Source organism: Lithobates pipiens, unplaced genomic scaffold (assembly GCF_037356315.1).
Source record: "Lithobates pipiens isolate NorthernLeopardFrog02 unplaced genomic scaffold, aLitPip1_a1.2 Scaffold_27, whole genome shotgun sequence".
Lineage (NCBI taxonomy): Eukaryota > Metazoa > Chordata > Amphibia > Anura > Ranidae > Lithobates > Lithobates pipiens.
Window position 1 is genome coordinate 225,543,262 of NW_027507788.1, and position 14,741 is coordinate 225,558,002.

General features: G+C 45.1%; 2 protein-coding genes across 2 annotated transcripts in view; both read left to right on the top strand.

The window, feature by feature from the left end:
• The window catches only part of LOC143933024 (uromodulin-like), a 54,441-nt gene extending 51,695 nt beyond the window's left edge, over positions 1 to 2,746 (top strand). Inside the window, exons 8-9 of the mRNA XM_077455942.1 lie at positions 210 to 282; positions 2,706 to 2,746. Of these exons, the coding sequence (XP_077312068.1) occupies positions 210 to 282; positions 2,706 to 2,746 (114 nt within the window). The remainder of the gene's footprint in view (positions 1 to 209; positions 283 to 2,705) is intronic.
• A 66-nt stretch (positions 2,747 to 2,812) lies between these two features.
• Positions 2,813 to 14,512, top strand: LOC143933025 (uromodulin-like). The gene is made up of 4 exons (XM_077455943.1): positions 2,813 to 2,867; positions 3,273 to 3,377; positions 5,051 to 5,265; positions 14,354 to 14,512. The coding sequence occupies exons 1-4, from the start codon at positions 2,813 to 2,815 to the stop codon at positions 14,510 to 14,512; spliced, it is 534 nt and encodes a 177-aa protein (XP_077312069.1).
• Positions 14,513 to 14,741: the final 229 nt, after the last annotated feature.

Genomic DNA, 14,741 nt, shown 5'->3' on the forward strand with positions numbered 1-14,741 from the left:
CCTGGGAAGTCTCCCCATTGGAGTGATGGAAGAACGTGGTGTGCCCGCATTCTCCACCATTTCCATTGTGGGGATAACACAGATAGAGGAACATGAAGGGGACGTTGTGACTTTATCATAGTTGGGGAGTTTCTTGGATACAATTTGCAGTTTCTTCATCAATTTCACTTGTCTGGAATTTCTGTTGAATTACTTTTCTTTCCTTACAGACCTGCGGCTCTCAATCCAGATCACTAATCATCCAGCCAGTTTCAGGAAACACTGGAACCTTTTTGGATGCAGGTAAGTCATCTCATGGTCACACTTTGTTACAGCAATTTTCCATGTTACTTCAGTCACATTTATTAACCACTTGACCACCGGGTACTTAAACCCCCTTCCTAACCAGACCAATTTTCAGCTTTCGGTGCTCTCACACTTTGAATGACAATTACTCAGTCATGCAACACTGTACCCTTTTGAAATTTTTGTCCTTTTTTTTTTTTACACAAATAGATCTTTCTTTTGATGGTATTTAATCACCGTTGGGGTTTTTATTTTTTGCGCTATAAATCAAAAAAGACTGAAAATTCAGTAAAAAAAAAAAAAATTATTTGTTTCTGTTAAAATGTATTGCACAGTATGGGGAGAGTATTGGCACTGAGCAGCGCTGTGGACACTACACATCCAGCCCACAGCGCTGCTGCCATCTCTCCGCCTCTCCCCTCTCACTGTACTGATCGGTACAGAGAGGGGAGGGAAGAAATAGCGTCATGACATGACGCTGGTTTGTTTACATGTGATCGCTCCGTCATTTGACTGATTACATGGAAAACGGCTGCTACCAGCGGCTGTTTACCGTGATGCGCCGGGTCTTCTGGACCTGGCAGTCATGGATGTTTGCGGGAGCGCACCCCGGGGTGGCGGCGGGCGAGAGCAACGTTCTGGGACGACGTCCATGGACGTCCACCCAGAAAAACACGACCGTGTCTTTCGGCTATGGCACGGTCAGCAAGTGGTTAAAACCCAACTCCAGACAAAATTACTTTTTTGGGATAATGTAGCCAAGGGGTTAAAGCGTCTGTCCGGTATTAACTGCTGTCTTTGTTCCCTTTTGGGGGGGATTTTCCCTCACTTCCTGTTCTGTCTGACACCTCTCACCTGACCTGGAAGTAAGAAGAAACATCCCAGAGGGGTCAAAGCAATACAAATCTGCAGAGGTTCAAACCCTTCAGTGTTCTAATAAAATATGGCTTTCGGTGGCGGCTGGTGGTATATTTTTTGGGGGGATGGGGGGGGGCGGCAAACAATGCACCCACAGCCAACCCCCCAGTCAGTCGGTCACCAGCCCTGCACTTACCCACCCCATCTAGGTCAGAGTGGCAGCGCTTCTCCGGAAAGACGAGGGTGGCTTCCCCTATGTCTCCTCCTCCTCGGCATCATGACTGCTTCTGTCTAGGCGGCCAGGGCAGGACTTAGGGTGGTGGGGGCCCCTGGGCTTGAGTCACTTTCGGGCCCTACCTTCTATACATTCCCATATTTATCGGCGTAAAACCCTCTCTGGCGTATAACACGCGCCCCAAGTTTAGGAGGGAATTTTAAGGAAAAAAACTTCTAGGAGGGAAGTTTAAGGAAAAAACTTACATTGAAATACCCATCAATGCAGCCTTATCACTGTGCATCTGCAGCCTTGCCCATCCATCTGCAGCCTTGTCAGATGTCATTTGCAGCCTTGTCATTGCAGTCTTGAAGTTTAAAAATGGCGCTGTCAGTCCTGTGTATCTCGGCGGCTCTCGGGTCCTCGCTGCGGCTCTCGGGTCCTCGCGGCGGCTATCAGGTCCTCTCGGCGGCTCTCGGGTCCTCTCAGTGGCTCTCGGGTCCTCTTGGTGGCTCTCGGGTCCTCTTAGCGGCTCTCGGGTCCTCTTGGCGGCTCGCGGGTCCTCGCGTCGGCTCTCGGGTCCTCGCGGCAGCTCTCGGGTCCTCTCAGCGGCTCTCAGGTCCTCTCGGCGGCTCTCGGGTCCTCTCGCAGTCCCGAGCAGAGCCGAGAGTAGCCGAATGTGCTCGGCTCGGCTCACAGTCACGCCCAGTCCCTGTGATATGTCCATCATAGGGCGGGACTGGGCGTGACTGTGAGCGGAGCCGAGAACACTCAGCTATGTATCTCGGCGGGGCCTGCGGGGCCCCCTACTGGGTGGGGCCCATGGGCTTGAGCCCAGTCAAGCCCAATGGTTAGTCCAGCCCTGTAGGCGGCCCATAGGATCGAATCTCCTTTTGGCCAGTCCTGATGGGAGGAGACATTACACACACACACAAGTGGATAGGCTCACTGCGCCCCGAGCCCACCCTTTTTTTAAGCCAGTTAGAGCCTCCGGATCTAGTCATGTGCTTCTAAAAAAAAAAAAGAACCCATTAGAATCCATGTGTCCGGTGCCCTGCGTGTAGATTAGGGGGTCGGGCGCATTGATTGGGGCGGCGCCCTGCATTACAGGCCACCACTGATGTCTTTATTGTTCCATGTGCCCCGTATGTTTACCAGACCAATAGGGCAGCAAATTGCCCATTGTTAGGGATTATTGTCAGCGATCACAAACGCTTCAACTTCTATGGTGATCTCTACACAAATATTTCAGCCTACAGTGAATGTGAATATCATACGATATATCCAGAAGAATGAGTATCAGTCCAGCTGAGCTCTCCAATTAACAGATATGTTTCTTTATTTACAGCCGTTTATAATTACGATGGAAGTTCTGCTCGCAGTAAGTAAACTATTACACAGGGAAGAGTTGAAAGAGGTGTAGCTAAACATTTTTATTAGCCCTTTACAACAGTGATGCCCTTGTATGTGGGGGCAGGACAGGTGGACCTTATAATTCAGCCCCCCGCAGGTATACATGTATTCCATGTTGTGGGGGAGCGCTTTAACTGTGCCCCCAGTACTGTGGCCGAGCTGTCACCCACAGCTGATGGCTGATTACCAATGATCAGGGGGTAGGATGGGCTCCTGGTGACATCAGCTCTGTGAAGCCACAATCAGAGCGCCCCATGATCTGGAGACCCTCCAAATGGCCTTGGGCACCAGGACCCAATTGAAGCATTTTACTATTCTGTGTCCCGTATATTTAACAGACCAAACTGGCAGCAAATTGTCCATTACTGGGGATTATTGTCAGGGATTACAAACACTTTAACTTCTACGGTGATCTCTACACAATTATTTCACCCTACAGAGAATGTGAATATTGTATGAGAAATCCAGAAGAATGAACTTTAATGTTTTCCTGTCTCTCCAGTGGCTGCGCCTGTTTCCTGTGGAAGTGATTCCTGTGCCGATGATGAGTATTGTGACAATAGTACTAATACCTGCCAGTGCGATCCAACTCTCTATACAGACACAGGTATGAAATGCTATAATACAATGGTCAGGATGGATCTCTTTTACCATTTAAAGCCAATAATTGCATTTTCCCATAAACTATTTGACGTGTATGTAACACACATCCATGTAAGGGGGCACTACACTGATCATCAATGTAAGGGGGCACTACACTGATCATCAATGTAAGAGGGCACTACACTGACCATCAATGTAAGGGGGCACTACACTGACCATCAATGTAAGGGGGCACTACACTGATCATCAATGTAAGGGGGCACTACACTGATCATCAATGTAAGGGGGCACTACACTGATCATCAATGTAAGGGGGCACTACATTGATCATCAATGTAAGAGGGCACTACACTGACCATCAATGTAAGGGGGCACTACACTGATCATCAATGTAAGGGGGCACTACACTGATCATCAATGTAAGAGGGCACTACACTGATCACCAATGTAAGGGGACACTACACTGATCATCAATGTAAGAGGGCACTACACTGACCATCAATGTAAGAGGGCACTACACTGACCATCAATGTAAGGGGGCACTACACTGACCATCAATGTAAGGGGGCACTACACTGATCATCAATGTAAGGGGGCACTACACTGATCATCAATGTAAGGGGGCACTACACTGATCATCAATGTAAGAGGGCACTACACTGACCATCAATGTAAGGGGGGCACTACACTGACCATCAATGTAAGAGGGCACTACACTGATCATCAATGTAAGGGGGCACTACACTGATCATCAATGTAAGGGGGCACTACACTGATCATCAATGTAAGAGGGCACTACACTGACCATCAATGTAAGGGGGGCACTACACTGACCATCAATGTAAGGGGGCACTACACTGATCATCAATGAAAGGAGGCACTACACTGACCATCAATGTAAGGAGGCACTACACTGACCATCAATGTAAGGAGGCACTACACTGATCATCAATGTAAGGGGATACTATACTGACCATCAATGTAAGGGGCACTACACTGACCATCAATGTAAGGAGGCACTACACTGATCATCAATGTAAGGGGATACTATACTGACCATCAATGTAAGGGGGCACTATACTGACCATCAATGTAAGGGGGCACTACACTGATCATCAATGTAAGGGGGCACTACACTGACCATCAATGTAAGGGGATACTATACTGACCACCAGTGTAAGGAGGCACTACACTGACCACCAGTGTAAGGGGGCACTACACTGACCACCAGTGTAAGGGGCACTTCACTGACCATCAAAGTACGAGGCACTACACTGATGACATATGTAAGCAGGCACTACACTTACCACCAAGGAGGGTGTCAAGGAGAACTACACTGACCATCAATGAAAGGGCAGACTTCACTGACATTGACCATCATTGTCGGGGGAACTACAATAACCATAAATGTAAGGGGGTACTACACTTACCTCCATTGAAAAGGAGGACTACATTGACCACAAATGTAAGGGAGACTACATTCATTACCAACAGTCAATGTTCTGTATTGGGATTTATCTCTTTGACTCTATGGCAGTTTTCTCTCCAGTCCCCGGTCACTCTTGTCACCCTAAATTGGGTATATATAGAAAACCCCTATACTGTAAAATGTACACGAAGCACATCACCGTCACCTTCTCAGCTCAGAAATTCTGAATGAATTTACTCTTTTTTCAGGAAGCCCCCCACCTATAAATCTTACTTGTACTGGAGCATATCTCAATATACAAGTGTCAAAATGTTGGTTGGAAGCAAACGGTTATAATACATCCGATATCAGGCTGAACAGCGCCAACTCCGAGTGTTGGGCAGGAAGGGAGGTTGTAGGTGGAACATCGGAGATGATCCTTCACCGTCCATCGATAGCCTCTGACTGCAATACTGTTGCTATGGTAAGTTCTCCTGACACGGTCTGACTGTTTGTTATACAAGAGAAGTAAAAACGAATACATTAGAGTATGTATAGAAAAAGCATTGCCCTTTATTCTTCTCCCTCTCTCTACTGAGATACTGAAGTCATTCTACACCATCCTCCTCCTCCGGCCAGCAGGGGGAGAGCTAAAGACAAGCAAGCCCATAGACTTCTATGCGAAATGCAGAGAATCCTGGGAGTTGAAGTTTGGGATGGCAGCCATATAATGGCTACACTATAATGGTTACACTACAGATCCCAATAGGCACTTTGCAGTAGGAGGAGGGGAGGGATGTTTTTTTTTAACTGCCCAGGAAAGTTCTTCTTTCTTGGCACCAATAGAATTAGAGAGAAAGTACCTTTGTCTGATTTTTTTGCCTGCCAGCGGAAGACCATACCAGCATAGATCTGAATTAGAGACACCTCGGGGCAGAGCAGCACTGGCCATATCACAGCACTTGCACCACTGACACAGGGAGACTAGAGAGTCAACTCACTCTGCTTCCAACTGATGATCATCCAAGGCTTTTGGGGAGAGACAGAGGGGATCCCCCTTATAAAGTGAGAGGTCACCACAGCATCCCGGGGACTGGTGAAAGGGCTATTCGCCCATTGTTGATACTGCTAGCAGGGACTGAGCCACTGAGAGCAGAATACCAAGTGTATCTAATCCATACTGCATCCATTCTGCACCCTATACCGCACTTATTCTAAACCTAGACTGTACCTATAACACCCCTATATATCGAACCTTTACCACATCTACCTTGCACCTGTGCAGAGACTATGCCATACCTATACTGCATGTAGGCTACCTGGATATGTTGTTTCAGTTCTCTTCAAGGACCCCAAAGATAGCCGGCAGAAGAATATCGCAAAGGATTGTCCCTCGTGTAATAATTATTCTGTAAGCCCCCCTTTGGTCCCCTGACATTTTTCTTTTGGACAGTACATACCCATGCAGCACCCTCCTAGATAGGTTCTAGGATTGGTTAGATTTTGTGCTGACTCACTGTCAGTGGAGCTGGCAGTTCTGATAGGTAAATTTAACTTGCATCACTGTATCCAGTGTGCCTGTAATTATTGTGTCAGGGAAATTTAGTACTGCTGACTGTAGCCAGTGTAGCTGATTAGTTAGGTCAGTTCCATGTTCTCAGCTGCTGCTAGTCTGTTTACACCCTCTGCTTTCCAGAGAGCTGGTAGAACTCTCTGGAACATAGGTGTGGAGTTATGCAGATGGCAGTCTGAATATTTATGCAGCCCTGGCCAATCCCAATGAACCGGGCCTTGAAGGCATGCTGAGAGTCTGTATAAATTCTCTGAGCACATTGACTTCTGCGTCTTTTCCTAGAGAGGATCAGTCCACTGGGAAAGAAACTGGGCAAATTTCCAAAGGCTCCTTCGGGAGTAAGCGCTACATATGGGGGCTCGGTTCTTAATTTTTCCTACAGACATTGAAGCGGTTGCTACCAGTTTCGGAAAAGACTGTCAGTGTTGTTGCTGGTGTTTTGTGGATTGCGGAGAGGCAATTGGTATGGAGAAGAGCAGTGTCACAGTGGGGAATGTCTGCTCTACAGTAAGAATAGCTGCCAGTGCAGGAGTATTTCCAAGAGGTGACAGTGAAAGAGTTAACTTGGGGTACAGGAGTGAGAGCACAGGTGAGGTTTGTCTAGGGATAGGCGGAGTCACTGCCGGTGTGTGTGCTACACTGGAAAATGTCTGCTTTGCAGCAGAGACTGTTGCCAGTGCAGAATCATTTTAGGTTTGCGGTGGTGAAGGAGTTACATAGTTACATAGTTAGGTTGAAAAAAAGACACAAGTCCATCTAGTTCAACCATAAAAATAAAATATCATACAATCCCATATACCCAATTCTATACCCACAGTTGATCCAGAGGAAGGCAAAAAACCCCAGCAGAGCATGATCCAATTTGCTACAGCAGGGGAAGAAATTCCTTCCTGATCCCCCGAGAGGCAATCGGATTTTCCCCGGATCAACTTTACCTATAAATGTCAGTACTCAGTTATATTATGTACATTTAGGAAAGTATCCAGAAATTTCTTAAAGCAATCCACTGAGTTGGCCAGAACCACCTCTGGAGGGAGTCTATTCCACATTTTCACAGCGCTTAATGTGAAGAAACCTTTCCGTATTTGGAGATGAAATCTCTTTTCCTCTAGGCCTAAATAGTGCCCCCTTGTCCTCTTTGTTGACCGTAAAGTAAATAACTCGACACCAAGTTCACTATATGGACCCCTTATATGTTTGTACATGTTGATCATATCCCCCCTTAATCTCCTCTTCTCAAAAGAGAATAAATTCAGTTCCTCTAATCTTTCCTCATAGCTGAGTTCCTCCATGCCTCTTATGATTGCCCTTCTCTGCACTTTCTCCAGTTCTCTGATATCCTTTTTGAGAACTGGTTCCCAAAACTGAACTGCATATTCCAGATGAGGTCTTACTAATGATTTGTACATATGTATCCATATGATACAGTATCTTTCTCTCTCTCTCTGGAGTCCATACCTCTCTTAATACAAGAAAGGACTTTGCTTGCTTTGGAAACTGCAGCTTGGCATTGCATTCTATTATTGAGATTATGATCTACCAAAACCCCCAGATCCTTCTCCACCTTCTCCACTATGGATCCCCCCAGTTGTACCCCCCCCCCCCCCAGTATGTATGATGTATTTTTAGCCCCCGGGTGCAGAACTTTACATTTATCAACATTAAACCTCATCTGCCACATAGTCGCCCGATTAGACAGAGCATTAAGGTCGACTTGTAAATTGGAGACATCCTCTAAGGACGTTATTCCACTGCATAGCTCGGTGTCATCTGCAAAGACTGAAATGGTACTTTTAATCCCAGACCCAATATCATTTATAAAGGTATTAAAAAATAATAAAAAAATAAGGATCTCAGAACTGAACCTTGGGGTATACCACTGATAACCTTAGACCATTCAGCGTAAGAATCATTAACCACGACTCTCTGAATTCTGTCTTTTAGCCAGTTATCTATCCATTTACAAACTGATATTTCCAAGACTGTAGACTTTACCTTACACATGAGCCGTGTGTGGGGAACTGTATCGAACACTTTTGCAAAATCCAAGTATACCACATTCACAGCCACCTCTCTGTCCAAGTATACCACGTCCACAGCCCCCCCTCTGTTCAAGGTTTTACTTACCTCTTCATAAAAGAGAGTGAAGTACTGGAAGAATCTGCCCATCAGGTGGAGCATTCACTAGTGTGTCAGCCTATGGAGCCGCTGCCCTGGTTTGGCCAATCCAAAAATTGGAGTGGGGCTTATACATCACGTCCAGGCGTAGCTGAGAGGAAGCTATGTGGAGAGAGCCCCAAGATGGCGCATGCAAGGGAAAGAGAACTGAGCATCAGCAGTAGAGTTTCTGCAGACAGTCGCAAATACCAAGATAGGCGGGCAGAGCTGCAGAGCAGAATGCTAATGGATACAGAAGTATGATTAGCGCCTCAGGGGTGTCTGGCATTTTGCAGCAGAAAGGACAAGGAGACCATTGTGCTGGTATGTGGCAGATGCCAGCAGGTCACAGTCAAATTGCTCACCTGGGGTCGTTGTGGCCATTGCAGGGAGATGTTACTGAGGTTCCTGCCCAGCAATCGTGAACCCAATATCCTGCTTGTCAACTGGAAGATGGGTTACAGTACAGAGATGCCAGCTTCAGAGATCCCACTTCTAAAGCCATTAGGAATGACATGGTATGATGGAGTTACCATTGGGGCCTGGGACCAGTGATGTTTACCCAGATCACAGTCTGTTAAACCAGCAAAACTCGCATTTCCACCATACAAGGGATACAGTCAGCAGGTGATGATAAGTAGCCCATCACCAGTGCAGCTATCAAGGTGAAAGACCAGATGGCTGTGATGAGAATCTTGGAGATCTATAGAATCCATAGGTCAGAGTCCACAAGTTCCTTAGGTGAAGAGTGTCCAGGGGCATTTGCCCCAGAGACACCAAGGTTTAAAAATATGTATGGGTCCATAAAGCATTGAGGACTGGGAGTCAGTGGCAGGGACTGTGTGGGATTGTGGAACTGAGCTAGGAAAGGGCTAAGGTAATGTGCTGAAGGACTCAGTCTCAGTAAAGAGTATTCGGAAAGGGGTCCTGATCTATTCCGACCACACACTATAGCTTGTGTCTAAGCAAAAGATAAGGCCTACAGCCACCTCATTAGGAGATAAAAAAAGGCCATTCATCCTACCAGGACAGGGTGACCCAAATGAGCTGCCAAGATTTTTCCACTTTTAGGGTATTGTACAATGGCTGATAGCTTTGGAATATGGTTACTATTTCCCTGATGAGATCAGGAAGGAAGTAGAAACCAGGAAGGAGAAGTATGGGACTTTATGTACATACCCAGACCATACAGGAACCAGACCTATCCCAATTTTTTGGTGTGATTTCAGACCATAAAGTAGAACTGGAGCCTGGGGTGCTTCAGGTCCTGTGTGGATGTGCAGCCAAAGTTAAATCCAAGTCAGTTGCTGTCATGGCAAAGGGCAGTTGCTTACTAAAGTTATAAGTGCAGAGTAGGAAAGACTTTCTGCAAAAGCTTCTCCAGTCCAGTTTTCAAGTTCAAGTGTTGATCTGAACTGCGACTTAAAGGGGCAAGTTGAGAGGTAATTTGGCTCATGCTTGGACATGAAATGCTGAAGTGGGTTCAGGTGAGTTGTTGCAGGGGCAACAGCCTACCATCCAAAGGAGAAGCTCCTAATTATTCAAGTTCTACAATCAGGAACTGAACTGTTGCCCAACAGAGGAGGCAACCCTTGCTAATTATCAGGAGTCATTGTTTTGAGCTGTTATTAGTGATGGACAATGGACCATTACTCTTAACTGCAAAAAGTCACTTTCTGCTCTGCAGGGGAAGAATCCCTTGCCAAGTTTGAATTACTGATCTACATTCGAGAACTAGAGTTGTTTCTCCTGATTCTGCAAAGGTAGCATCACTGCAAGTGTCAGTTCAGCTGAACTTCACATCTTCTACTTGGGTTGATGGACTTTGGCTAGCAGAGCCAGAACCCAAAACATTCCTGAAGGGCTGACCTACTTTTGCTATGTGTTGCTAAAAGTCCCTGGCTAGGGAGCAATATTTCATAGCAAGTTATGTTCGTTGCAGATACCTAGATAGATTAGGCTAGTTAGGATGTCTGTGCTTTATTTTCCAGGGCTCTGGAGGACTCTACATGGCAAGATGTAGCTAACTGTACTTAAGTTGCTCATCTGCAGCAAAATTAGGACAAGTATACTTTTGTGCCCACTGGGGGCTAGCATTGGGTCGAGGGCAATAGGTGGCAAAGTTTGCTGAGAGTAGGATGTGGAATTACCTGAATGTACAAACAATTAAAATTGTGGCGCAAACAAATGCTAATGCACCATTCACATGATTTAGCCTCTATCCCCTAGATAAATCATAAACAGCCAAGCTCTATTTAACAGAGGAGGTTGGGGGTGGGTATCCCGGGCTTAGCCAATCACAAAACACTTAGCAATAAAGAGGGCAGTGCAAATGTGGAAAATGCATACATCAGGGATATGCAATTAGCGGACCTCCAGATGTTGCAAAAGTCCCATCATGCCTCTGCCTCTGGGTGACTGTCGGAGTCTTGCTATGCCTCATGGGACTTGGGGACTTGTAGTTCTGCAACATCTGGAGGTCCGCTAATTGCATATCCCTGGCATATATGAACACACATATATATATATATATATATATATATATATATATATATATATATATATATATACTGTATATGGTATATTTATATATCCTGAATGTTACCTGGGTAGATATGTGAGAGAGAGTATGTATATTACAGGTTGTTATTAATCTTGATCTCCTCATTATGGCCAGCTGGAGCAAGGGTATTCAACACGTAAATCCAATAAGTTTCACGCTGGCATAGCCTATACAAATGTTCAACCATAGAGTAGGAACTAGGAATGGATTCAATGACTCAGACTCTCAGACCATCAGTCTTCTTATCATGATATTGAGCAAAGTTTCTGGGAACGTTATGTTTATCGCTCCCTTCCTCAATGAAGCGACGGTGCTCCCCAAAGCTTTTCCTCAGTGTCCATATGGTCCTACCACTATAAAGGAAACTGCACGGACAACTGAGGCCATACACAACAAACTCTGAGGAGCAATTATGAATTGCCTTCATGTCATACACTTTGCTTTTTGCTAAAAATAGTTTCTGACCATGTTGGATGTACTGGCAGGTTGAGCATCTGAGCTTTCTACACTGATACATCCCTTTGAGGGAAAAGAAAAAAGATTTAGTTGGCCTGACCTTGCTGGGGGCTATCCTTTTTTTTATACTGGGGGCCTTTCTGTAAGTCATTCTAGGCCATTCACCAATGATGGATTTAAGGTGGTGCACTTTAATAGAATTGCCCAATGTTTTTTGAAAAATGTGCTCCACCCTCTTATACTTACAATGGTACTGCATAATGATACAGCTGAGGCTGTATCCTGTGTGGGTTGTGCGGGAAGTGTCATTCTCTAAAGGTAAAAGGCTTCATCAACCTTATTAGCAGTATACCCTTTGTCAGTGAATTTTTTTTTTGGCAAAATGCCATGTTCCTGATAGTCCTCATCCTCAAGCTTGGTACAGTTGTGTCTTTATCCACAAAACTCACTTTTTGGTAGATTAGTGATCCAGCGAGGATGATGGCGACTGTTGTAATGGCGGAAGGAGTTTCTGCCCGTAGGCTTGGTGTAATTTACTGTATGAATCCTAACTCCTTCATGGCAAAGTAGAAGGTCCACAAAGGCAAGAGATTTGTTGTCATACAGTGTAGTGAATGAAATACCAAATGGATTGGAATTACAATCTGAAACAAAATTGTTTGTGTCAGTATCAGTGCCTTCCCATAAAGTAGCCGATGTTTCTTCTGTAAAAGACGATATGGGCAGAGAAAGGGTTATCACGCCAGATGTAATTGGCCTCCCAATAGCCCATCCTCAGGTTGGCATAGCTGGGGCAAATCTTTCCCCCATAGTTGTGCCAGTAACCTTAAGACAAAAGCCTCCATCAAACCGAAAATAATTATGAAGTAGATAAAAATGGGTAGCATCTAAAATGAACTGGGATTGTCTATTATTTAGTAGTGAGTACTCAGCTAAAAAGTGGTAGAGAGCCCGAAGGCCTACCTGATGGGGTATGCTGGTGTAGAAGGAGCATACATCGAGTGATACCCATTTGTATGTTGGCTCTCGCTGATATTTACAAAGCATGTCCAGGAGGTGTATGCCATCTCTGATGTAAGATGGTAGAGATCGGGCTAGGAACTGCACAATATACACGATATTACCAAAAGTATTGGGACACCTGCCTTTACACGCACATGAACTTTAATGACATCCCAGTCTTAATCCGGGGGGTTCAATATTAAGTTGGCCCTTTGCAGCTATAACAGCTTCACCTCTTCTGGGAAGGCCGTCCACAAGGTTTAGGAGTGTGTCTATGAGAATGTTGGACCATTCTTCCAGAAGAGCATTTGTGAGGTCAGGCACTGATGTTGTATGACGGAGGGACGCACTCTGACCACGGTGGTCATGGCTCAGCAGCCATGATTTTCATGGTCAGTATAGAGAGGGCATACAGGAAGTGGCAGGTTCAGGGAGGTTTTTAACAGTTTAGAGAGGGGCAGATTACACAGTACAAGCACTGTGCTGTTTAATCTGCTTTAAGGGAACAGGATATGAATTTTTCTTTTTGGGTTGACAAACACTCACATTCATTAGCCACGGATACGATATTCAGTGGGAGCAGCTGTTGTTTACACATATATATTTCAAATTCCTACTTCACTTATACATAATGGTGGCACGGGAGTAATACACATTATTGCTCAATAGTGTACATAGAGAATCCACAAGTGACGCTTTCCATGGCTTCAACTATGGGCCATCCAGGTGGGTGGGAAGGTAGGTGGTAGAAATATAGCAAACAGGCACAGTGGTGTAGTGGTGTAGTGGTTATCACTCTCGCCTAGCAGTAAGAAGGGTCGCTGGTTTGAATCCCAACCACGACACTACCTGCCTGGAGTTTGCATGTTCTCCCTGTGCCTGCATGGGTTTCCTCTGGGTACTCCGGTTTCCTCCCACAATCCAAAGACATGCAGGTAGGTTAATTGGCTTCTGTCCAAAATTGGCCCTAGTAAATGGGGACCTTGGATTGTGGGCTCCTTGAGGGTAGGGACTGATGTGAGTACAATGTACAGGGATAGGGACAATTGTAGACACTCACTCAGGTTGAACTGGATGAACTGGTGTCTTTATTCGACCTTACTAACTATGAAGTTGGAATTGGCACAATGGTTGTTAGTGCTTGTCCCTATGACCATCTATATATAACTAGGAATGTGATGCAAGGTCTAAAAAATAAGGTAATGGGCAACTAGTCCATCCGTACATGGGGTCTTCATGGCTCAGTACTGTCCATAGCTCAGGGCAAGCCTCTGGAAGAGGAGTAGAAGCAACCTCCAGGACTATGTAAAAGAAGAAAAGTGCAGAGGAACTTCTAAATTCAGACTGATTATCAAAAATGTATTTAGCAGAAAATAAGAGAGCGACTCACATTTCAGTGGGTATAATCATTGTTGTCCTATGGATGGTGGACTAGTCAAACATGCCTGTTTCTACCTACTCAAATTATTATTATAATACAGGATTTATATGGCGCCAGCAATTTACGTAGCGCTTTACAATATAAAAAGGAGACAATACAGTTACAATACAATAAAATACAAGACGATTAAGAGGGCCCTGCTCAGAAGAGCTTACAATCTAATAGGGTGGGGCAGGTGGTGCAAAAGGTTATAACTGTGGGGAATGAGCTGATGGAAGTGGTAGAAGATTAGTTTGAGACGTGATAGGCTTCCCTGAATAGAAAATGTGAGTTGCTCTCTTAGTTTTTGCTAAATACATTTTATAATCAGTCTGCACTTTTCTACTTTTTCTTGGCGGTAGAAATATGTCTAATGGCTTATGTGCTTCTTCTCTCTACAGCTAAATGCAACCCACGTCATATACAGAAATCAGCTGTATATTTTTGCCAAGACGGAGCCAATCCAAACACAAAATGACGTTATCATGAATATTTCCTGCTCTTACCCGCTAAATATGGAAGTCGGTCTTGATGTGACTCTGCACCCAGTAATCCAGTAATTATTATTACATAATGTCGGTTTTTCAGAAATTCATGCTGACTATCTCTTATGATATTGGATTCCATCACATACTCTTATATCGGGTCCTTTAGCAAACCTTCAAGTATCATCCCGAGTTTAAATTCAAGATAATTAAAGTTCTGTACTTTAGTGAAGAACAGGGATCTCAAACTGACGGCCCTCCAGCTGCTGCAAAACTACAAGTCCCATCAGGCCTCTGTCTTTGA

What these genes read in the sequence shown, in the direction of transcription:
- LOC143933025 (XM_077455943.1), top strand. Translation starts at nt 2,813, where the DNA reads ATGCCCTTGTATGTGGGGGCAGGACAGGTGGACCTTATAATTCAGCCC. An exon ending in TATAATTCAGCCCCCCGCAG is followed by an intron (nt 2,868 to 3,272) that starts GTATACATGTAT and finishes CTGTCTCTCCAG; the next exon opens with TGGCTGCGCCTGTTTCCTGT. An exon ending in AACTCTCTATACAGACACAG is followed by an intron (nt 3,378 to 5,050) that starts GTATGAAATGCT and finishes CTCTTTTTTCAG; the next exon opens with GAAGCCCCCCACCTATAAAT.